Source organism: Triturus cristatus, chromosome 3_1 (genome assembly GCF_964204655.1).
Source record: "Triturus cristatus chromosome 3_1, aTriCri1.1, whole genome shotgun sequence".
Classification (NCBI taxonomy): Eukaryota; Metazoa; Chordata; class Amphibia; order Caudata; family Salamandridae; genus Triturus; species Triturus cristatus.
In genome coordinates, this window is record NC_140583.1 from 149,870,618 (window position 1) to 149,894,905 (window position 24,288).

Genomic DNA, 24,288 nt, shown 5'->3' on the forward strand with positions numbered 1-24,288 from the left:
ACCTGCAAAGCATAATATGAAATGTTAATTAACGATTCATCTAAAGTCTAACGCTTCTGTGGTACAATGATAAATACAGGCAGATCCTAGTCCCTTAAGTACCTTAAATACTTTTGAATGCTATTCATAATATGGTCAGAAAACCAAATCAATCATGTGATTCAAAGTCTTTCGAAGTAATGGGAAATTGTCTCTTTGCAGACTAAAGCACAACTTGAATTCAATTAAATAAATAATGAAACAATACCGCCTAAATGATTAAGCGAATACAAACACAGATGGTGGCATTCCAACAACAATCAGTTCCACTGAAGAAACTCAGCTGATACAAAGATGAGGATATTTCGGAGATGATTATAGCACAGTTCAGTCTTCAAAGTGAAAAAGACACGAGCAGATAAAAAAAACGGGCATTGGGAAGCAATATTATCCAGGGAAAGAACTTTAATATACTAGGGTACAGTGATTGCCGCCACTTCTAGTTCACAATTGGTTTCTTTGGAATATGACTCTCACTATGCATTGCTTTGGGACAGGTACACCACACACTTGCCATTTCTGCTCCCATCTTAGAAGTATAGGATGCTATTTAACCTGCATTTGTTATTAATGAGCTGAATTTAAGTCAGGCTATAAAAGTTCTGAAGGACTAAGGCCCTCATTTTGAGCAGTCCGATTAATTGCAAAATGTACGGTAATTACTGTTACTGTACATATCGCAAGTATTAATTTTGTGATAAATATTGACAGATTTAACCTGCAAATACTTATTGAATGAAAAACCACCAGTATTTAGCTGAGCATGGGGATATTGGTGTGGAAGGCAGCAAAATGTACATGTCATTTCTTCAAAATTTGTAATTGGTTGGTATTGATCATACCTGAAAATTCCGACTTGGTAGAGTCAGATTATATAACAAGAGCCGAAATGTATCACATGTCTACGTTCATCTATATTGATTGGTTCTCGTGATATAACCTCCCGCTCTTTAACCACCAGTGATGTATCCTGTTTTTATGTTCCAGACAGATAGAGAATGGTCAAAAATGTCAAATTTCGGGCTCTGGCACTATTATACTATCCAAGGTATGTCTTTGATAAAAATATCTATCTTGGTAGGGTAGAATGTTAGAAAGTGGTGAGCTTAGGAACATTCTTCTGATTGGGGTCTTTCAGGAGGGGGCAAGATGGCGCTTGAGTGAGTTTCGTCACCACTCACCTCCACTCCGCTCTGCTTACCTGCCGGAGTCTTCACCGATCATCGTTCAACGGCATGGAATACAATCCGCCGGCAGAATCAGGAGGAAGATAAACCAGACTAATCACAAAAGAAATCGCCGCAGAGGATAAGGAAAATGAAGCGCGAAATGCGAGGACTACCAAATCCTCTCTGCACACGGTTGTTCCGAAGACCTAACGGAGCCCACAGCCGCCGATGCGCGACAACCGGTTCCACGTGCTGGGAATCCATCGCTCGGCTTCTGCTAGCAGGAGATAGCGGAAGGATCTGTTCCAGCTGCTGGCTAGGGTTGCGGAGCAACGGTGACGCCGAGAGAGACCGCGAAAACCATTCCAGAGAGCCCATGGCAGCGCGAGGAGGTCGTGGCAGGGCGCGCCTGAATACATTATGTAGCTCCCGCAAAGAGAATGACTGCAAGACTGAGGCAGCACCAAAGAAGATAGATACTCGTGCCAGCAGAGGTGCCAAGCAACAAAAGGACAAAAAAAAAAACAGAGGCTCCCAAAGGCACACAACCCACCAATACGAAAGGTATGCTGCCAGGGGGGATCGGGAGAGAAAAAGCAAGTTACAATCACCAGTATGTTTTCCCCTATTGACAATGACAAAGGGATGGGAGCGCCTGCTGCGTCACAAAAGGATAACAATATAGCTATTCAGGAGGTAATCTCCACAGAAACCCCCCAGAACTCCCCCTTAGCTTGATCATCACAACATGTGGAGGAGGGGAGACCATCCTGGGGGTCGTGCGATGAGAATACAGTCCTGGGGTCACCGCAGGAGCCCTGTAGAGACCCCCAGAGAGAGGTGAATACTGAAGGGGATACAGCAACCAGCAAGCCTAGGGAAATAGGGCTCAAAGAATCTCAATGGATAGCTATTAATGAAGGGGCTATCCCGAAGAAAAAAACAGAAGAGTTTGGAGGCAGGATATCTCTCCCCAGATTCCATGGAAAAGTTTTATTCTCTGAATGAAGAATCAGCTGAGTCAGAGACTGGGCTCTCTAGCAGCAGTGAAGGGGTGGTAGGCGAGGATACCTCCACCAGTGACTATAGTCAACAAGAGGAAAAGAGAGTCCAGAAAAGAACAAAACGGGGGTCGGAAGGGAAGAAGCATAGACACAAGCAAATCCTAGACGAAGAAGGAGAACTTGGATGGGACTACTCTGCAACCCAAATGCAATTCCCCAATAGCCCAGAAGGAACAGGAAAACTCTTAAAAAACAACAACCTGATCAGGGGGTGCAGAAGACCTAGGATGAAACCGCAGAGCCCTCTTTGTCAATGATCTTTCAATCCTTGAGGACTTTTCAGGATGAGATAAAGATAGAGAATCGCCAAGCACGGCTTGCCTCAAAGAAACTGCAAGGCACTATGCGCAAGGTTGGGAAAACATGCACAGAGATCGCAGATCGGTTGGGCATGGTGGAAAAACGTGCAGAAGATCTGGAAAACATGGTGGATACATTAAAAAAGCAGGCATTCTCACAAGACAGTATGCTAAAAGATGTGATGTGAAAGCCGGAGGAAGCAGAAAACCGCCAATGCCGAAATAACCTGAGATTGCTGGGAATTCCTGAAAACATCAAAGGGAAAGATGTTAGGGGGTTCACAATAACCCTATTGAAAAACTCTCTACCAGAACTAGCACACTGGGACTGGGATAAGGAAATCCGGCGGGTACATAGATTTCCCCTTTCAGCTCCCAAGCGCCCTGTAAACATACAAGGATATCCCCGCGTGATCTTAATATACTTCGGGAACTTTCTACTCCGGCAAGCCGTCTACGATCTGGCTAGACACAACATGAAGAGGAAGGGGGATAACTTCTCCTATTTCGCCAAACCAGACTTTGCACATGCCACCGTGGAGAGGAGATGGAGACTCAGGCAGCTCATAACCCCTTTTCAAAAAACCGGCGCATTAGCCTTCCTACAGAATCCGGCTACATTAAAAATCATTCATTAAGGACGGGATTTCTATTTTACATCCGAAATACAAGCACAGAAACTGCTAGATGAGATTATGACAGCAGAAAAGAAACCTATCGAGACTTAATGAGTTAACCACCTTACGCTACAAAAACACCTGTCAGACAGAGAATGGCGTAGTAATACATATTCCTCTGATCATCCAGGGGGTCTGACGAGGATATTGTGAAGATATAGTGAAGGGGGGGATGCCCCTCTCTCTTTCATGAGTGATACTAGAAGAGGAATATAGTTGTGTAATTTGATTTTCTTTAAATTATATTTAATATAAGGCAGGATAGCGAGAGGGTGGAGGGAGCATGGACAACTCAGATGCTATCACACAGGCTCAGGACTGAGCCTGATTACCCTAAGAGAGGAGGTGGAGGGAGGGGGGAGGGGTGGGGCTGGGAACAGGTGGGCAGGGGGGAGGGGAATTGGGGCAACAAGCATTTAACAGGTATAAGATTTGCAATTCGGATAGATAAATTATGGTGCATCAAACAGAGTAAAGGTCAGAGTGGTATGCATGGAAGACGCGATCAAGGGAGGGACAGCTAAAACATTAATGGCTAAATTGAAAATCCTGTCTATTAATATCTGTGGCCTTAATGACCCGAAAAAAAGGCAAAGAGGGGCGGTAGGATTAAGAGCAACAGGGGCTGATATCATATGTCTCCAAGAGACACATATGGAGGAGTTGCAACAACATCTTCTTACAACCCTAGGATATAGGCTGGTTATAGCCACTACACAAGCGACAAAGACACAGTGGTTGCCATCCTGGCAATAGGAAGGGGAATGCAATTTGTTAGATCGTCAGCCGATAAATATGGCCGTTGGGCCCTCATGGAATGCCAGCTTATTAACGGGAAAAAAATAACGATATGTTCTATATATGGCAGTGTCACAGACAATCCAGATGTATTAGAATTTGTCACTAATGAATTGGTTCATTGGCCACTCCCATTGATCGTATGTGGCGACATCAATCTGAATCTACCATCGGACTGGTCATTAGAGTCTGGATTTATATACAAAGGGAGAAAACCCAAGGTACATCGTGCCCTTAAAGAATTATGAATCACACATGGCCTGAGGGATTGCTGGCAGGCAAAACACCCTAAAGATCCAGGTTATACTTTCTTCTCCAATCCACATGCCAAATTCGCTAGATTAGTAACCAATGCCATAATCTCAAACTGTATAATAGACAAACTACCGCGAGTTTTATCGGATCACTATCCCCTAATCATGAGTCTCGACAGCGGAAGAATTAATATCGACCAGAATATCTGGACTTTAGAGAGGGCCCTGCTCCTAAATGAAGAGTACTGTCAACATATGAACAAATGGATACCCGAATGTATAGAAGACAACCTGGGTAGTACCTCATTAGAGATAGTCTGGGACACTCTTAAGGCTGGAATTAGAGGAGAATCCTTACGGTTCTCATTAAAATCTAACAAAGAATCTAAATTAAAAGTTGGCGGAAGCTGATGAGGGATTGATATACAAGAAGGTCAGGATATCGAGGGGGCACTGAGAGTGATGGCACTGGCTAAAAACAACATTATCAATATTTTCATAGAAAAGGCGATATGTAAGGCTACAATGAATAGGGAGAATGCGTACGAGCTGAGCGAACGAGTGGAGCATCAATTGGTGATACGCACTAGGCAACAAAACACGGCTAATACGATTATTAAGATTAGAGATCCAAAATATGGCCTTAGAAATGACCCCAAAGACATGAGCCGCATTCCAGAGATACTATCAAGAACTATATCAGGAAACATATGTACAACAAGATGAGATTGAGGAATATCTCAATCAGATAACAAACCCGAAGCTGCCGCAGGAGGATCAAGTTAGCTTGGATGTAATACCACAGTGGGAAGAAATATTACTATTGCTTTTCTCTGTGGCACTAATTTGAGGGTGTCTGAAAACTGTCGAGCCGTGAGGGGAACGGCGCTTTGAAGCAGACTTCTGGTGTTGGCGTTCCGACACGCTTTGCAGTGCCGTGAGGGGAACAGCGGATTAACCAAAAACTACACTTCCCATCACTCCCTTGCCCCGGGCGCCTGCCAATCACATCGTTAGGCAGCGCCGGGGAGGGATAAAGGACGGCGAGGAAACCCGCAGCGCGGGACGCGCATTGCTTTTCTCTGTGGCACTAATTTGAGGGTGTCTAAAAACTGTCAAGCCGTGAGGGGAACGGCGCTTTGATGCAGACTTCTGGTGTTGGCGTGGGCCGCGCCCGGGCGAAGCCCGGGCCAAGGGCGGGCCCATCTTTGCCCGTCCCTGACTGATCCTGACTGGACTGGGCCACCCCTCTAACGCTGGTTCAAGGTCAAAGTGTACATCCAGGTTGGTCGGACAGTGGCCAAGTGTTTTTCACGTTCTTGTGATTGAATCCTCTGGGCTATTACTTTTAACCAACACAGAGGTTGAACTTATTGTAAATTGCGCTATTGCTTTTTCCCCATATTATTGTCATTTGTCTTGAGTTACTTTTTTACCTGTGTGTTCTAGTGTATGATGACGGGTAAAGGGAGACGTACTGGTGGGGGCGGGTCTGTATCCGGTACTCTTGACCATTTCATTACCAGAGCGGTTTCAGTTCTAGAACACGAACTAGCCATTACTGAGCGTCGTTTATCCTCAGAGTTAATCCAAGCCAGACGTTCATCTCTGGGAATTTTAGCTCAAGCAAAATCTCCCATGAATCCAGTAAGGCAGGACCTATGTGATTCAGTGCAGCGGGAGACTCCTGGGCTTAGCACTAATACATCACTGGCCAGTGGCATTGTGTCTGATGTCCCTGGTGAACCTGCCCTTATAATTGGTAGTCCTTCTAATATCCCTAAACTTGTTTCCACCTACCCCCAGACAAGGGCTAATAGAAAAGTTCCAAAACCCCCTAACCTCAAGAGGAAAAGAGATGGGATCACTCAGGGAGGGAGACAGGCGAAACACTCTAATGTCCCGATAATCCCTCCTCCTGTGACGGGGGGGGGGGTCCAGGCTGGTGATCATCTATCTTTGGGCGATATTTCCACCAGGTCCCCTGACCCACCCCAAAACAGTGACTTGATCTCCAAGATTGAGAAAATGGTGCGCTCCCTACTATTGCCACTACTAGAAAGGGTAAAAACTGTCAATGAAAAAGTAGAACGACTCGAACAGACAGTTTTAGATAACTTTTGCTCTTTGAAAAATGTCATTAAATTAACTACCAAGGACAGAGAAAATTCCTCTAGGGTTAATCCTCTTCCTTCTGTCCTGCCACTTTTGTCCCTTGACCCTGATGTTTCACCTAAGGACATCCCTGAGGCTGTACTAACCAAGACCTTGGCCTTGGATAATTCCACCAAACAAGGCGCTGGCCATAAAAGGGACAACCCTACGAGTATTTTCAATATTAATACTGCAAATAAGAGTGTGAGTAATGGAGTTAATATGGAGTCCGGGGCAAAAACTAGCAAATTCCCCAGTGCCCATATTCATCTTCCCCCTGAATCCACTCCTTACGTAGCTGTATTGGTTGGCACCCCTGAATTAAAAGAAGGTACATTGGAATCCTACCAACAACTTAAAAACAAAGTAACATTCTGGTTAAATAGGAATAGACCTATCCCGAATCATCTGGACGGGAAGATTCTTTTTACTAGAAGGGTTAGTTGGGTAGGTCCTAGACCTAAAGATGTCCCTGGGGACTCCATTATTATTAATTTCGATGATAGACGCATAGTGCGTTTTATCTGTGACCATCCATTGGTTTATGCACAGTCTAAAATCGGGGTTCAAGACTTGAGGTATTTTTATAACCTTAACGCCCACATACCCACGAGATCTAGTGCAGAACAGACAAATTGGGGAACTAACGAATCACGCTATTCTTTAGCTTTGGACTGACCGGCGTCTGGGACACCGCTCCCTAGTATCTCTCCAAACTCAAGTAATTCCGTAGGCGAGGTAAAGGGGGGAGGAAAGGCAGCCCATCTTTTAGCTAATGGGGAGTCTCAAGTAATAGATATATCTTCCCCTATACTGGTTGGCGAAACCCAAAGGGGCTCCGAACAGAGCTATGGTAGCACGCTTTATGCATCTGGCTATGGAGCGGCGAGGGGATCAATGGTCTCCTGGAATGTTGCTGGCTTGAAGTCAAAAATGGAATCTCCAGAATGGTTAGCTTTTATTGGGGGCTTTGATGTTTGCATCTTCCAGGAGACCTGGTCCTGCGAACCCCAGTTTATGCAGGGCTTCTTGAATTTCTATGTCCCTGCAGCTCGGGGACTCAGGGGACGCCCGATGGGAGGCCTGACAATTTGGGTTCGTCAGGATGTATTCTTGGGAGCTAATGCTGTCCAAACTAACTCCAACGATATCCAACAAGTTAGATTATCACTTGGCCCCCTGGGCAATTTGGATATCTTTAAATTGTATATGAGAGGCCCTAATAGGTCGGGCTCACGGGTCTTGGCACACTTGGCTTCCCTCATAGATCAGCACCCAGATGGGAGGGGAGTGATTGTCGCTGGTGATCTGAACGTCACCTTCGAACCTCTCTTCGATCCCGACCTGGGGTGGGGCATTGATCCTGTGGAGGACCAACTCTGGGGAGTACCCGAGCTTGCTCTTAACCCCATTAAAAGATGGTCCGAGACAATCTTACAGGTCAATGCTTTCTGCTACGAGTTCGGTTTGAGGGCTTTGAATGGAAGAACACTGGGTGACAAATTTGGGGCTAACACATTCGACAATGGTCGCCACTCCAGCAGGATTGACTACGTTTTATGTAGTCTGAAATTGTGGCGATTTGTCTTAGATATGGTGGTTGAGGGTAGAGCCGAGAGTGACCATAATCCCATCTGTGTTACCCATCAATGGTGGACTAGTAACCGCCCAGCAGCTGAGGCCATGGACCCAAGGCCGCCTGAAGTTGTCCCTACCAACGACATGCGCAGGCTCAAGTGGCGTGAGCTTAAGCTAAATGACGTGGTCATTGCTGACATAGATAACAAACTAACTGATGCCATATTGGAGCTTGAGGGTATGCCGTTCCCAGAGTCATGCTACATAGCAATTACTGAGCTTCATGACAAGCTGTTTGACGATATAGGTTCGCATTTTATGAAGCCCAGGAGGAAACCTAATAAGATCCCACCTAAGAGTCTTAGATGGTATGATGACGACTGTAGGCAATCTAGGGCCAATTTGGCCACTGCCCTTTCTAGTGGACTCAATGATTCTGTTCGCCTAGCTAGACTACAGTATAAAAAAGCTGTAAGAGCGGCCAAAAGGAACTGGGACGAACAACACTGGCTTGATTTAAAAGGCGCATGCTGTATCAAAGATTCCAGGACATTTTGGAATATTATCAAGTGGGGCAGTGGTATGCGACCTGATAGTCCTTCTAATTACGTTTTACAGGTGGAGTGGGTTAAATATTTTAAACCCCAATACACCTGTAATTCCTCGTTTAATTTTGCTTGGGTTCCAAATTATGCTCCCTTTTCCCCAGGCCCCTTTTGTATCCAAGATGCTATGAAGGCTCTGGGTTCTGTCACTAGTGGCCGCACCCCTGGGCCAGATAGGGTTCCTCCTGACGTCTTTCTCCATGATAAAGACAGTTGGAGCAAGTATGTCATGCTTTTGGCTAATGCCGTGGCCGTAGGTGCTCCTGTTCCCAAATCTTGGGGGGGGGCTGCCATAATCCCTGTATTTAAGAAGGGCGATAAGGCACTCCCATATAACTACAGACCAATCAGTCTGATAGATTCTATACAGAAAGTGATTGGGAGGATGGTCCTGAATCAGATTCAGGAGTGGATTGATGACAATAACATTTTGTCCCCCTCCCAAGCAGGTTTCCGTAAATCTATCAGCACAGTGGACCAGGTTTTCCGCTTTGTCCAACTCCACTGGCGGGTGGTGACGCTGGGCAAAGGCAGCCTCTACGCAGCTTTTGTGGATTTGAGAGCTGCCTTTGATCTTGTGCCTCGTCTTCGGTTGTGGGCAGTTCTGGAAAAGCTTGGTCTCCCTAAAGAAATCCTGACATTGGTTGTGCAATTGCATGAGTCCAACTATGCTAGGATCCAATGGGGTGGGCCAGGCGAGGTTACCCCTGAGTTCCCGGTTGAGCGTGGTGTGCGCCAATGCTGCACCATGGCACCCACGCTCTTCTCATTATATATTAATGGGATAGTTGATCTTATGCTTTCTGCAAACATTGATACCCCAAGGTTGGCTGGAGTCACCATCCCTATATTAATGTTTGCAGACGATACACTCATCGTATCCAAAACGTCAAGTGGTCTGCAAAAAGCCTTGTGCTTGTTTGACGACTTTTGCCTTGATTACGGCCTGGAGGTTAATGTGGCAAAAAAAAAATTCATGGCCTTTAACCCCCATGCGAGTTTTCGAGGAAAAAAGGTATTTATGAATGGTCAACCTTTGGAGATGGTAACTAACTTCACGTACCTCGGTATCCAAATAGCAAATGACAATAAATGGTGCAAACATATCTAATTGGCAACCCTGCGATTTAAGCAACTAACCGGTGCCCTAAGCAGGGAATTTAGTAAGTCATTCACAAAACCAATAAGCCCAGTACTACAAGTTTACGAAGCAAAGGCTTTAAGTTCTGCATTATATGGGGCGGAGCGTTGGGGCTTTGACCAGCTGGCTCTTCTATTAAGTGCTGAAAACAAATTCTTTCGGAGTATAACTGGTCTCCCCCAGAGTACTCCACTGATTCCACTTAGACATGATCTAGGCAGGAGATCCATTTTGGATATTGCAAAGATCCGACCTGTTCTATACTGGCGGAGACTTTGGACTACCCCTGAGCTCTCCTATTACGCCAACGGTCTTATGGACATTATAAAAACTGACGTCTTCCATAAAATTGCATGGTTAAAGAGTTTGCATGAGACGCTGAAAGGAATGGGTATGGAGGTGCTATGGTATGACCCGGTGACCGCCTTGTTTCCATCAAAGAATTTTCTTAAAAAGGCATACTGGGATAGAGTAGACCTCCAGGTATTGAATAGAGCAACAGGGATGTCTGGCAACTTTCTGGAGGCCAAAATTGCCCCTGCATTAGAATCATACTGGGACTTGGTTACCAATGTTGGTGACAGGAAACTCTACTTCCAGTTTAGAGCTGGGTCCTTACCCCTTAGATCCCTGACAGGGAGATGGGACAGGAATCTGGAGGAATCATGCCCTGTATGTGGGGCTAAATCCGAAACAACCGTTCACTTTTTGTTTGTCTGTCCGGCATTTATTACTCCAAGACGTTTTGCTTTCCCCCATGTGCAAGTCTCTTGGTACCAGGAGCAGTGCTGTGGCATTTCGAATTTTGCGCACTAGCTCTCTAACAATTGTTTCAGTGGCCCTAGCCAAATATCTGGGTTGGGCATGGTCTTTACGGAGAAAAGTGATCAAGAACACCTTAGAAGCCCCAAAACGGAATACGGGGCATGGGCCACTTATATGTATTGAGTCTGGTTTATCAGCCTAGTGTTCCAGCATGTACAATTGATAATGTGTTTTTCTACTATTTTTAGATCTATCCATCAGCATATTGATCCATTTAATGCTTTTTTTTAAACAGTCTTTTTAATGTATTTATTGGTGCTTAGTATCTTTGAGAGTGCAAAAATTGTACCCTTGTTTTTTTTTATGTTTGTGTCTTTTATGATTCATTTTAAATCGAATAAAGACTGCTGATGATTACTATCAATCAATAGTTTAGCTCCGGGGAAAGCAGCCGTGTTGAATGGTATACCAGCAGAGTTTTACGCCAAATTTTATAAACCACTAAAGGGGATCTTAAGTGACCTATTCAAACACGTCTTTCAGGGAGGACACCCTCCAGGATCCTGGGCTAGAGCAAAAATCATAGTTTTCTTAAAGAAAAACAAAGATGCGGCAGAACTAGGATCTTACCACCCTATCACCTTAATAAATTGTGACTCCCAAATATATGCGAAATTGCTAGCTAGCAGACTCGCGCCAATCACTCACAAGATCGTATCAAGCCGACAACATGGATTTATTCCAGGGAGATCTACCACCGACCATATATAGGGAGTGATCACACTGTTTGACATTACCGAGATGGCAGGAGACCCTATGGCACTCATTTTACTAGATGCAGAGAAAGCCTTTGATAGGGTCTCCTGGCGATTTCTATGGACAGCAATGTCAAAGAGTGGTATAGGGGAACAATTCAGCCAAGCTATTCGAATGCTGTATATAAATCCTGAAGCAGTAGTAATGGTGAATGGGGCAGTATCAGGAAAAATAGATGTAACCAGAGGGACAAGACAGGGGTGCCCATGTTCGCCCCTACTCTTCGCAATTTTTATAGACCCCTTTATCCATAGACTCGAAAATAATCCGGCAATTCCACCAATAAAGTACCTAAATGGTGATACAAAGACCTTAGCCTATGCAGACGATATTGCGCTGGTTACAGGTGACCCAGTCGCAGCAATAAAAACGATGCAGGATGAGGCTAAAGACTTTGGGAAGGTAGCCGGGTATAAGCTGAATCAGGATAAAACCCAGATAGTTCTTAATAATAAATCTACGAGCAATGACGATCGGGGGGTAGAGAGTGCCATCTATCTGGGGGTTAACATAACAGCTAATGTGGAAAACCTGGTAAAGATCAATCTAGATCCGCTTATAAAACAAACTGAAAAAGATCTCAGCAGACTAAACAACCTACACCTAACTATCGGAGGTAGATGTAATGCTATAAAGATGCTTTTCTTCCCAAAATTTCGGTATTTTTTCAGGTCAATTAGTCTGGAGTTTACACCACAACTATTCAAAGTTATAGATAACATGTTTTCCCGCTTTATATGGGGATATCGAAGACCTCGTAGGGCGCTTAGACACATTTCACTCCCGAAAGAGGTGGACTGCCCAGCCTAATCTCAAACTATATTGGTGGGCTACAATCCTGAAATATTGTAAACTGTTATTAATTCCAAATAGCGACAACAGGTCAAATAGGAATATACCAACACCACAAGAGCTTATCCTAGGCAATGAGGCTAGCGGGTATCTATGGCGAGATACTCATAATTGCTACTTTAAAAGAGTATGCTTCAAAACCTTAACAGGCATACATATGGCTTGGAATAATGTGTGTAAACTGCTCGGACTCGGAAGGTTTTCCTTTTACACTCTTTTATTTCAAAATAATAATCTTCCAGAGATTTTCAATGACACATGTATGAATAATTGGGTAAATGCAGGAATCACACAAATTGGTTGCTTCTACTCTTCAACGGGACTAAAATCATTTGAGGATCTAAAAGTATATGTTAGATCACAGAGACTTCTTTAAATTTCTCCAAATCAGAGATTTTTTAATAAAAAAAGGGGGTGGGCGAACAAAATTTCAGAGAATTTAGATCATTGAAATAATAAAGGAGAAGAAAGTAGTAAAAATTGGTGAAATCTACGATAACTTGGTTACTACACTCCCCGATTATATGAATAAATTCGCTGTAAAATGGTAGGACAAACTGGGAACGACGGTAGATTCATGTCTGAGATCTTATGAATTATTTTATTCTATATTAATGTCTTCTAGGCTACAAACCCAATATTATAAAACGTTTTTTCAATTATACTATACACCAAATAGGATAGCCAAATGGGGTTCTGGAAAAGGCACAGAATGCCCAAGATGTTCTTTGTACGAGGCTGACATTGTACATATATTTACAACATGTGATACATTACAAAGCTTGATAAGGGATATCTCCGGCTTTTTATCTGAAATTTTTAATGTGAGAATCGATATTACCACGAGAGAAATAATGCTAGGTATAGATGGAAATATCCGAACAAATAACATGCAAGGGTTGATATTTATATCTATGGCAATACTTAGAATATGTCTGGCTCCGGCATGGCTAGATTCAAACCCACCCGCATTCCTACAGTGGCGGGCGCAATTACTGGCTTCTTACAGCCTTGAGATAGCTATTTATAGAAGGAAGGGGTGGAATAAAATGAAACAGGGGCTGAACATCTGGGACCCCCGATGCAGTGGATGCAAAACCTCGAACCCCGAGACTAGACCCCAACTGTTCAAACTATATTAACTAACAGGACAGGCTTCGATCATATGTGACCATATGCGGCTCTGACCTTACGATGTTGAAATATCTTGTGTAAAACGAACATCTGATGTACTAAAATATACTTATGTGATTCTTGAAATATGATGTAAAACTTAGGATGTCATAAACATACCTAATTTCATGTGATTTCATGTGAATACCAAGGAAGATAATATCAGGGGCAGGGGGGTGGTGGAAGGAGGGGAAATATGTATATATGAAAAAATGTAATAATAAAGATTGTTTAAAAAAAAAAAGAAAGTGGCGAGCTTACTGGTCAAGCTCCAAGAGACTGCCAAGGGCTAGATTTGAGGGAGAGACGTAATGAAATGACTGGTGTTTGCCAATGCAGTGGGATGAGAGACAAATGATGTTCGTGAGGTTGTGGAATGTTCAGGTTTCTGTGTATTCAGAAGAGATTGAGGGGGATATGTACAATGAAGAGGCAGAGCGTGTCGTTAGCCTCCTTAGCTCAACGGCATGCTCCGCCACTTCGGAAACGCAAGGCTGCACCATATTTACAAGAATGTGGTGCAGCCTTGCATTTCCCCCTGCAATGGCGCTAAGTTTAACAACGCAGGTACCCTTGCACCAGAGTGCAAGGGGTCTGTGTGCAGGGGAGGATTGTTTATGTGTAGGAAGGTGTCCCTTCCTGCACATAAACAATCCTAAAATGCCATTTTGTAACTTTCATGTGTGCTGCTTACTGCAGCACACATGAAAGTTACAAAATGGCATTTTTTTTAAAAAGGTTTGTTCATGTACAGGAAGGGACACCTTCCTGTACATAAACAAACCATGGCATTGTGCTTTTTCCATGTGTGCATGGAAAAAGCAAAAACGAGGAGAAATAATGCATTTCTCCTCGATTTGCCAACTTAAGACCAGGATTTTCCTGGTCTTAATTTTGACGCTGCCTCCTATGTACGCCACCCTTGTACATAGGGGGCACCATCAAATACAATGGGTGGTGCGATGGAACGCCCACCAACAACACCCACTGCACGCCCCTTACACGCTAAGTTACCGTGAAAGAGTGTCTTATGTACAAGGCAGCGTTAAGCCACATTAAGTGGCTTAACGCTGCCTGGTACATAAGGCAAGGCCCCTATCGTCACAGGAACATCACAAAAAGTGCCGTTCCCGTGGCGATAGGGGCTTGTACATATGCCCCTGGGTTTTTATTTACTGATGTCCTGTTCCAGGGGATTTTGAAGTTCTCTACGAAATATTACCATGTAGGAGATTGCAAGCATCAATATAATAACTTCATCGAAATAATCAGGAAGAAAGTGCTGTGTCCATATATATATATATAATTATTTCATTTTATAATAGGATGTTATGATTCCGTTTGACGGTTATAGAGAAAAATGTTATAGAAGAAAATTATGTGGACTCTGCTATTGAATATGGTTAATTGTTATTTTGAATAATATTTACAAAAGCTCCTTTTTTGTGAGATCTGACTTTGTGAAGGAGAGTGAAAACACATGGTATTACATTGTGGATGCTGGATGGGGTGGAATGGGAAAAAATGCAGAAGAAAGGCTTTTATGGTGCGCAAATCCTGATGATATCTGAGATCTCTCTAGCACAAGCCTGGGTGGATCTGGGATAAATTTGTATGCATTCCTCTGAATGAATCAAGGTGACAGATGGCATTAATTTGCACTTAATTATTTTTTTGGGATGAAATTTCCATAGTTCCGCCAGGGATGTGCACGCGTCTCTCTGTGGAGACAGGGTGTGCCATGTGTTTCTTAAGGCACATGGGGGCATATTCTCAAGCCCCTATCGCCACAGGAACGTCACTTTTTTGACGTTCCCATGGCGATAGGGCCAGCGACCTATTCTCAAGGCAGTGTTAACCCACTTAACGTGGCTTTAAGCCACGTTAAGTGGCTTAACGCTGTCTTGAGAATAGGGCCCCTTTCACGCTAAACTTAGCGTGAAAGGGGGCGTGCAGTGGGTGTTGCGGTGGGCATACCACTGCAACACCCATTGAATTTGACGCTGCCACCTATTATCAAGGGCTGCGATAATAGGTGGCAGCGCTAAACTTAACACCAGAAAAATCCTGGTCTTAAGGTGGCGAATGAGGAGAAATGCTTAATTTGTCCTCGTTTTTGCTATTTCCATGTGAGCTGCCTTGTGCAGCACACGTGGAAATAGCAAAAACGAGGACACATGGAAATAGCAAAATGCCATGGTTTGTTTATGTTACAGGAAGGTGTCCCTTCCTGTACATAAACAAACCTTTTAAAAATGCCGTTTTGTAACTTACATGTGTGCTGCATGAAGCAGCACACATATAAATGACTAAACTGGCATTTTAGGTTTGTTTATGTGAAGGAAGGGACACCTTCCTGCACATAAACAAACCTCCCTGCTCACAGACACCCTTGCACTCTGGTCCAAGGGTGCCTGCGTTGGCATCAAGTCGTGAGACCGTCGCAGGGGGAAACGCCAGGCTGCACCACATTCTTGAGAATAGGGTGCAGCCTGGCGTTTCCGAAGTGGCGGTGAGAGGCGTTAAGCCAAGGAGGCTAACGCCTCTCACCGCCACTTTCTCGTGAATATGCCCCACGGTGTGATGCACAGTCTAAGTAGATGGAGATACGACTAGATGAAGATGGAGAAATGGTTATGTACATGCTATGGTATTTACAGCAGAACTGGCAGTCTGTCATTGCCGTAGTTGAGTGTGACCCTGGACACAGTCACACTGAGCCTGTTTCATGGAGAATGCCTCGTGATATTGAAGAAGATCCAGAAAATCATATTTAACTTGTTGGTTGCAGTTTCAATTGCATTGCAGTTATTAGGTGTCATGAATGTCCATTTGCTGGACTTTGCCTATTTTCTCATATAAACCAGCTTTGAAAATCATTACAATTAAATTGAACCACACAACAAAAACGTGCTTTTGGTCCATGTAATTATTGAATTCTTTCTTTCAATATGTGCTTCTTTCATATATGCATATAGATGATTTCAAGTAAAATTAATGACCTGCATCTCCATTACTTGTTATTTCCTGTATGCCATACTGACACGCCTTACAGGACACTGTTATCGAATTTGAATACTTGCAAATCCCTCTCCTTTTCGTTCTTTTCTTCTGCAGGAAGGAGAAGTAGACTGTTGGCCCCTCACCTGCCCCAACCTGAGCTGTAACTTAACTACAATGAATGACGGGGAGTGCTGCCCCCGCTGTGTCCGCGACCCCTGCCTAGTGGACACCCTTGTCTTCGACATTAGGAATACCTGCCTAGACACCCAGGGCATCACACGACTCAGTGGATCGATCTGGACCATGGCAGATTCTCCGTGCACGACTTGTAAATGCAAGGTAAATTAATTAGAAAATGCCTACAGCAAAGGGGTGATGTTTGCATAAAATTAAAAAAAAAGTAATGAAACATGTACATGCAGACACAATTTCCTCAATGGCTTTGTATTTCTCATTTGCATAATTACATTTTCAAAGACTCGTGAACAAAATAATAGAGTGGGGGATAGAGATATTCTGCCCTTCCTCCTAGAAATTCTCTTTTTTGCCACTAATGATTATTGCACAATCAATATAATGGTTGCTTATAATAATTGTGTAAAGGTAGGTTGTTGAGATTTCAAGCCATTTAAATTGAAATCTAATGAATATTCTTTATTCCTATAACCACAAATCAAATGTCAGCCCTTCTGACAGTACTGCATGCATTGGTTAAATTTAAAACTAATTTAACATTTTCTAGAATTAAGCTAGAAAATAAGTATATTACATACGCAGTTAACGTTTCTGTGCCAAGAACTATACTAAGTTACAAATGGTAAAACTGCATTTTGTCATTAGTAAGTGTTTATATGACGTAGTTAGTGCACATCTAGCCACAAACTAGTGGGGTGCTGCAAAAGCCAAGAGTTTTACTGTAGGTTTAGTCGATGAAAGAGCAGTAAAGAGGAGGTGGGTGTCAGACGCTGCCAAGGGCAGAGGATTACGGTGGAGAGGAGAGTGTACTGTTGTGATGCTTACAGGGGGGGGTCAGAATATTTCAGACAGTAGCTGGGCTACAGTAGGAGAGACTATAGGGAAGACAATACAGTGGCTACTCTTCAGTGACGTCATGCAGATGCGCAATAGTTTTACTACTACCATTTTAAAAAATATATATATTTATTGTATTTTTCAATTTTGCAGACATACAAATAATAAAAAAGAACATTATATCGGTGCATCATAACACACATAAACAGTGTTTCGCCAAAGAGGAACATTCTAGCGATATTCACAGTTCAGTTTCAGTAGCGAATTGTGCAACAGCATATCATGGGCAGACTTTGTCCATATCCATCATATTACATTACACCTCTGTGCATTACAGTTGGTATCTTTGTTAGTACATGTCTCCACTGAAGTGGATTAATGCTAAGTAGTAACTTATGATTTAGAGTTACTTATCTCGTGGGATGCACCTTGCATTGGATTGCCTCTGCCAACTAGCTGGAAGTCTGCTGGCCATATTGTGCTGAAATATATTTTTATTGATTGTATAAACTGAACTGAAACATAGGAACTGCCATCGAGAGTGTAATATTTTTAGGTCGGGGTGGGTATAGCTAGTGTATCCCGTGTCTGGTAGTTTGATAAAGCGTCGAAAGCTGGTGATGCATGATGGTAGGGTCTCGCATCTACTAGTGCGCAGCTATAATTTCAACAGTTTTACTACCACCATGGTGCAGATGAAAGATAGCAATGCACGGTGGTCCAATTGAGACTTCTTTAATAGGCTGATGAGTAACCTGCTTCTTGTGATCTTCAAATAACTTTGAGACAGTCACACACACCCTCAGTCTTTTAGGCCTCACCTACTAAATTTTGCGAGGTATATTCAATATCTTTACCCCAGGAGTTCATCAACAACTTTGATGAGATGTCTTGATTCACTTTACTATTTGAAAATCATGAGCTATTTGTTCAATTCCAAATATCTCTGCCGCCTACTTAAGGCCAAACTAAACACAACTATTCACCCATCTTGTCCAGATGTTTTCCAACCTGAGCCAAACTTGGTCCTGCAGAGCAGAATCATCTGTTATCCTATACGTTTCGAATTTCTATCAGAAAACATCAGACTGCTGTGAATCATTTAACTGGATACTGTTACGGCAACTAAAGGCGTAATGAAGGACCTTCACTTTTCGCTGTTCAGGTCTCTCCATAATCCTGCTAGGCTGTCAAAAAGAGCCGCTCTGGTTAGTGCCAAATTTGTCTACCTGGGGGCAGGAGTTCCAGTCAGTCCTGGAGAGGTTGCTGGAGGAGCTCCCGGTGCCAAGAATGTTTTCAGATCTCTGTGATTTACTTTATTAGGAGGCATCCATATTTCTAGACCTACAGCAGTATAATGGTGCGCTGAGCCGAGATGGTGCACAGTCTCGATCTACTCAAATGTAGTGGAAGTGTGGCCTATCCAGTGTGAGAGTCAACAGCCCTCGGCCCACAGTGTGAACACTGCTGTTGCACTGTTCCACCCTGAGGGAAGATACAGGGAAATTCTTTGGACCTCCTTCACTAGTTTGTGGGGTGTTTCACCCCCAGTCCAGTGCGCCGCGAGTCTCTCTTTTCAGGCCGGCCAGAAGACACAAGACCTCCTGCTGTGCCTACCCCAGCGATACCACCTTCAGGTGTGAGAAGCCTTGCCAGAGTTCCAAGGAGCCTGGAGCCTCAAAGAGCCAGATCCCCCGCGCCCATCGGCCGCCATCAGAATCCTACGGTGAATCAATGGCCACAGCGAGGGTGCCTGCCAGGGACAACAATCATCTGCGGTCTTGGATTGTCTGAGCCTCAATAACACATGCAGGGGTGGTGAGGGCGTCAGCCTCGGCCTCAGCCCCAAGTGGCATCCATGTCTTTTTGTTGGCCCTGTTGGCACATCATCAAAATCTCCCGCCGCAGCGCTACCACAGGTATGATTCTGCAACTTGGTCAATACAGGAGCCTTCTCTCTCAACAGCCTGACCTGAAATAGGCACACCAGGGCCCAGAGGGCCGCCATCTTGACATCACCTCAAGACATTAATTTTTGAAGTAAATATCAAACCCTTTGCACTATGTTCTTTCATCACACCCTGCATAATCAGGCAAAATGAGGGTTAATGAACTTCATCTTATTCTCCACTATACCTCTGGAAAATGAGTAAACAAATACATGCATATCATGTGCTATAGATATAACTAAATAGATATATTATTTATTTGCTTGATGCACTACCTTGACTAACCAGAGTCAAAATCCTCTCTTCAATGTACTGTCTATCAAATGTTATTGCCTTTGTACAGCTTTAATTTCATTTTATTGATGATTTCCTATAGCTCTGCTCATGCTACAAGGGGCACTAAAGTGATCACCAAGATAACAAGCATTGGTAAATGCATTAGGTTTAGCCTATTTGAATAATACTAAGCTTTTTTGTTGCAAGTTGTAGATTGCTTAGTAGTTGTACAATATAAGTTACATAAAGTCTGTTAACCCTTTCACTGCAAGACCTCCCCCGTGCTTAGCCAGTTTTTTTCAGCTATTTGGGGTAGTTCACACTTAGGCCCCTGTAACATTTTGCCCACATAAGTTAGCCACGCCAAATTTGTATCCTTTTCTTCCAACATCCTGAGGATTTTAAGTACCCAGTGTTTGTGGATTCCCCTGGAGGTCCCAGAAGTTAGCCAAAATACAGCAACTTTTTGTTGTTGTTGTAAAAATGGGGAAAAATGGCTGCAGAAAACGTCCGTGTTTTCCCCTAGAAATTGAATCAATAAACGGTTTGTGGTGCTGAAATCATAATCGTCCCAGCTTCCAGGAACAAGCAGACTTTTGTACCCAGTTTTGGCATTTTACTGGGACATAGCCTATTTTTACTATTTTGTGTGCTTTCAACGTCCTTCCAGGTAGTGGTAGAAATGGGTGTGAAAGCAATAATGGATCTCAGAAAGCTATACGTTTCAGAAAAGTAGATAATATTCTGAATTAAGCAAGGGGTAATCGGTCTAGATCCTTCAAGGTTTTCCTATAGAAAGTTACAGTAGAAATAAAAAAAATATTGAAATTGATTTAAAAAAAACAGCCATCTGTGCCAATGTTTTCAGCTGTAACATCTTCAAACTATGGCAGATTTGTGAAAAGCAATATACTGTTTTGTCCTGTGGACCCTTATGGTTGTGGTGATTTATAGGACTTGTAGGTTCCTCAAGAACCAGAGATACCCAGATCCAATAACTGAGCTTGCCTTGCAATGGGTTTAGATTGTGTACCGGGTTTGTAGCAATTAATTTGGTAAAATATAAAGAGTGAAAAATATATATTGAGGGCACCTATTTATTTCCGAAATGGAAACAAAATATAGGGGCAGATTTATGAGCCCCTTGCGCCACTTTTGCGTCACTTTTCCCATGTTAAAAGTGACGCAAAAGTGGCGCAAGGGGCTCATAAATCTGCCCCATAGAGTTTAGAAGCAGTAGTTATTTGAACATCTCTGAAATTGTGGGTACTCATACTAGCATGTGAATTCGAGGACATTTTTCAAAGTGACTTCTTTTTTACACATTGTTTCACATTTGGAGGGCAGAAGTGAGGAATTCAATTGGTAATAACAGTTGTTCTGAAATTATGTATTCCCCAAAGTCTCACGATAAAAATGGTTCCTCACTTGTGTGGGTAGGCTAAGTGCCTGCGATAGAAAATGGCCCGAAACGCAACATGGACATATCACATTTTTCTAGGGAAAACTGACCCTTTTTTCGCAATATGTCTAGCTGTGGATTTTAGACCCTGGCTCAGCCGGCACATGGGGAAACCTAGCAAACTTTTTTTAAACTATACATCCTGGGAAATCCAGGATGGGGTGACTTGTGTGGTTCTCACCAGGTTCTGTTACCCATAATCCCTTTCAAACCTTGAAAAAAAAACCACATTTTCCTCACAATTCTGTGATGGAAAGTTCTGGAATCTGCGTGGCTCCACAAACCTCCACCCATCTCTCATTCCCCAAAGTCTCCTGATAAAAATGGTACCTCACTTGTGGGGTATCATTTTACTCTGGAGACTGAGTTGAATGCTGAGTGGTAGGACATTTGTGCCGGCACGCTGACCCTAGACAGAAACATGAGAAAAATTTGATTTTTTCCAGCTAAATTAGAGGTTTACAGGGGATTCTGGACAGGAAAACATTGGGGGGTCCATGCAAGCCATACCCCCTGGACTCCCCCGGGTGTTTTTAGGAATGTGTGGGTTTGGTGGGTTTCAGTAGACGGTCACCGAACCTGGGCCAAAAACCCAGGTGATCCCCCCCCCTTGCAAAACCAGGTCGTTTTGTGATAGGTAATTTTGATGTCTCCACAATACATTTTGGGCCCTTGTCTATTCCGGGTACTTGGCCCACCCTCACAAGTGAGGTACCATTTTTATCGGGAAACCTAGGCGAACGCTGGGTGGTGGCGGCCTGGTGATCCCACAACTCTCCCATGCAGAAAAGTGAGATAAAAGTGATTTTATGAGCAGAATTGGAGGTTTGCAGGGGATTCTCAGTAGAAAAATGTTGGGAGATCGGCACAAGCCACACGTCCCTGGACTCCCGTGGGTGTCTAGTTTTCAGAAATGTCAGGGTTTGGTAGGTTTCCCTAGATGACTACTGAGCCCGTGACCAAAAGCGCAGGTGACCTCTGAAAAACAACGTCGTTTTGTCATAGAAAGCAGGGCACCTGTGTTTTTGGTCCTGGGCTTGCAGATGTCTAGGGGAACCTAAAAAAAGCAGAAATTTCTGAAATCTAGATACCTGTGGAAGTCCAGGGAGTTATGGCTTGAATTGATCCCCCAACATTTTCCTTCCCAGAATCCGCTGCAAACCTCACATTTAGCTAAAAATGCACACAGTCAGCCAAGCAACAGTCCACGTACATTGCCAGCCAAGTGCCACTCCACGCATACCACCAGGATAGCGCCAATCTACGCACACCATCATCAAGCATGGGTCCATACACACCATTAGCCAAGTACAGGTATACACATGAAGCCAGCAAAATGCCAGTCAAAGGTCAGTGCATGCAGACCATCAGCTAAACTCTAGTTCACACGCACCCAAACTCTCCCTGGTTTCTAGTGGTTTTCTGCCCCACTTGGGGGAAGATGAGACTAAAAATATCACTGAGACGGCCAAAATGTGCACCTAAAAAGAAGGGGAGTGACCCTTGTTTCTCGGGCATCTCCCAGACATGCCCATACACATATCTCAGGTACCTAGTGGGCTATCTGCCCCCCTGGAGATTGCTCCAATCTGCCTTCTGGGGGGCAGATAGACCTTTTGGGGGTAGAGACATTAGCATGTCCATTCTTGGCTACTCCACCCCTATCTGTAAAAAAACATAATCCCTGGTGCTGTGGAAATGTGGATTTTCCTGGTCAGTTATGTCCCCTATCTTGGACCCCAACGGTTCTATATGCATGTTACAAGTACATGTATGTTCCCTCCAGTTCCAGTTTCTAAGACGCAAACATATGTGTGTCTACCGTCAACATGTTCTCTGTCAGATCCGCCATCAATGGGCTGGATATTCGATTCCTAAGTATAAAAGGCCACCGACTTTATATGGCCAAGTTACTCCATTTTTACAGTTCAGGCGAGTAGGCCCGATTCTGTCCTCAAAGCCTTTCCCTGCTCTCTGTCTCTGACAGCTTCAGCTTGAGCTCGCATCTGTATCCATGAACTTTGTCCTACTCTCTGTGCAGCTAACGGTGCCTGCCTCGGCCAGTTTTCGCCTGTCTGCCAAGAAGTTGTATTTCACCTTCGAATTATCTATTTTGCTCTTCAGCCGATGCATTCTTGCCTAGTAGTTTAAGTAAACATTCCTCCAGTTACCAAGCAAAAGGCCAGGCTTCTCTGTCTTCATGCAAGTGATTCATAGCCCTGTTGCTATGGAAAGTTTTCTGCCCCTCGCATCTCATATAGACACTTAGACGCTTGTACACGCACATAGTCAGTATAGAATAGATTCTGTCCGAGAGTCTCTTCCTTGTGGATAACATAGTTCTTTAAACATAGGATGTTAGATATGATTTGGGATTAGGATGACTTGACCCCAGACTTCTCGTCTCCACATGTAGAGCTAAATGTCAAGTCCCCTTCACCCCCTAGTTACACGTCAATTACACGTCATGCTGCTGCGCGCGCATCTATGCCAAGTATTATCTTATAGATCCACCTATGTCTGATAATGCAAGCCAATTATGTTTCTTTTATTCCTTATTACGCCTAGTTTCGATTATGTCACTGTTACGTCATTTTTCTTATCAAATGTTACGCCTTCTACATTCGTTTCATTGTAATGCACTTATTATAAAAATGTATGTCTGTTAATAAGTTATTGTACTTCACTTCCTGAACCCTCGTGGTGACGGAACCTGAAGGCCGCCACTCGAGTCGGCCATTTTGAATGGAATAAAGCCCATTAGAAAACCTCTTATACCACGGATTCTGCCTCTTGTTATTTTGAGCTATTTACTTTAATTTAAGATTCCGCATGAAATTCAGTCCGGTAATATTTATTTTATTTACCACATAATGGCGCCCGAATAGGGACACTTTCTCATCTCACGCGCCGGCGGTGCGTTGCAGGCCCGGTCTCCTGCCACAGCTGGACGGACCATAAACGCGTACCAGCAGGATTTCCTGTAAGCTCCCTCCGGTCAAGCGGGGGCGACTGAGGCTGCGATCAACCCAGACGAGGCGGTGAGAAGTGCGAAGTATCCCGACCAGAGCCTAGCTGAGAGAGCAAGATCCGAGGTATACAGAGGCCCACCAGGTTTTCCGAAATTCCGACGTCCAGAGGGTCCGATGTCCGCAGTTATCGAGTCCTGTCCATTCTCTGAG

General features: G+C 43.8%; 1 protein-coding gene across 1 annotated transcript in view; it reads left to right on the forward strand.

Annotated features, from left to right (window-relative positions):
- The window catches only part of NELL1 (neural EGFL like 1), a 3,594,225-nt gene that overhangs the window by 3,552,059 nt on the left and 17,878 nt on the right, over nt 1-24,288 (forward strand). Inside the window, exon 18 of the mRNA XM_085643606.1 lies at nt 16,502-16,726. Within this exon, the coding sequence (XP_085499732.1) occupies nt 16,502-16,726 (225 nt within the window). The remainder of the gene's footprint in view (nt 1-16,501; nt 16,727-24,288) is intronic.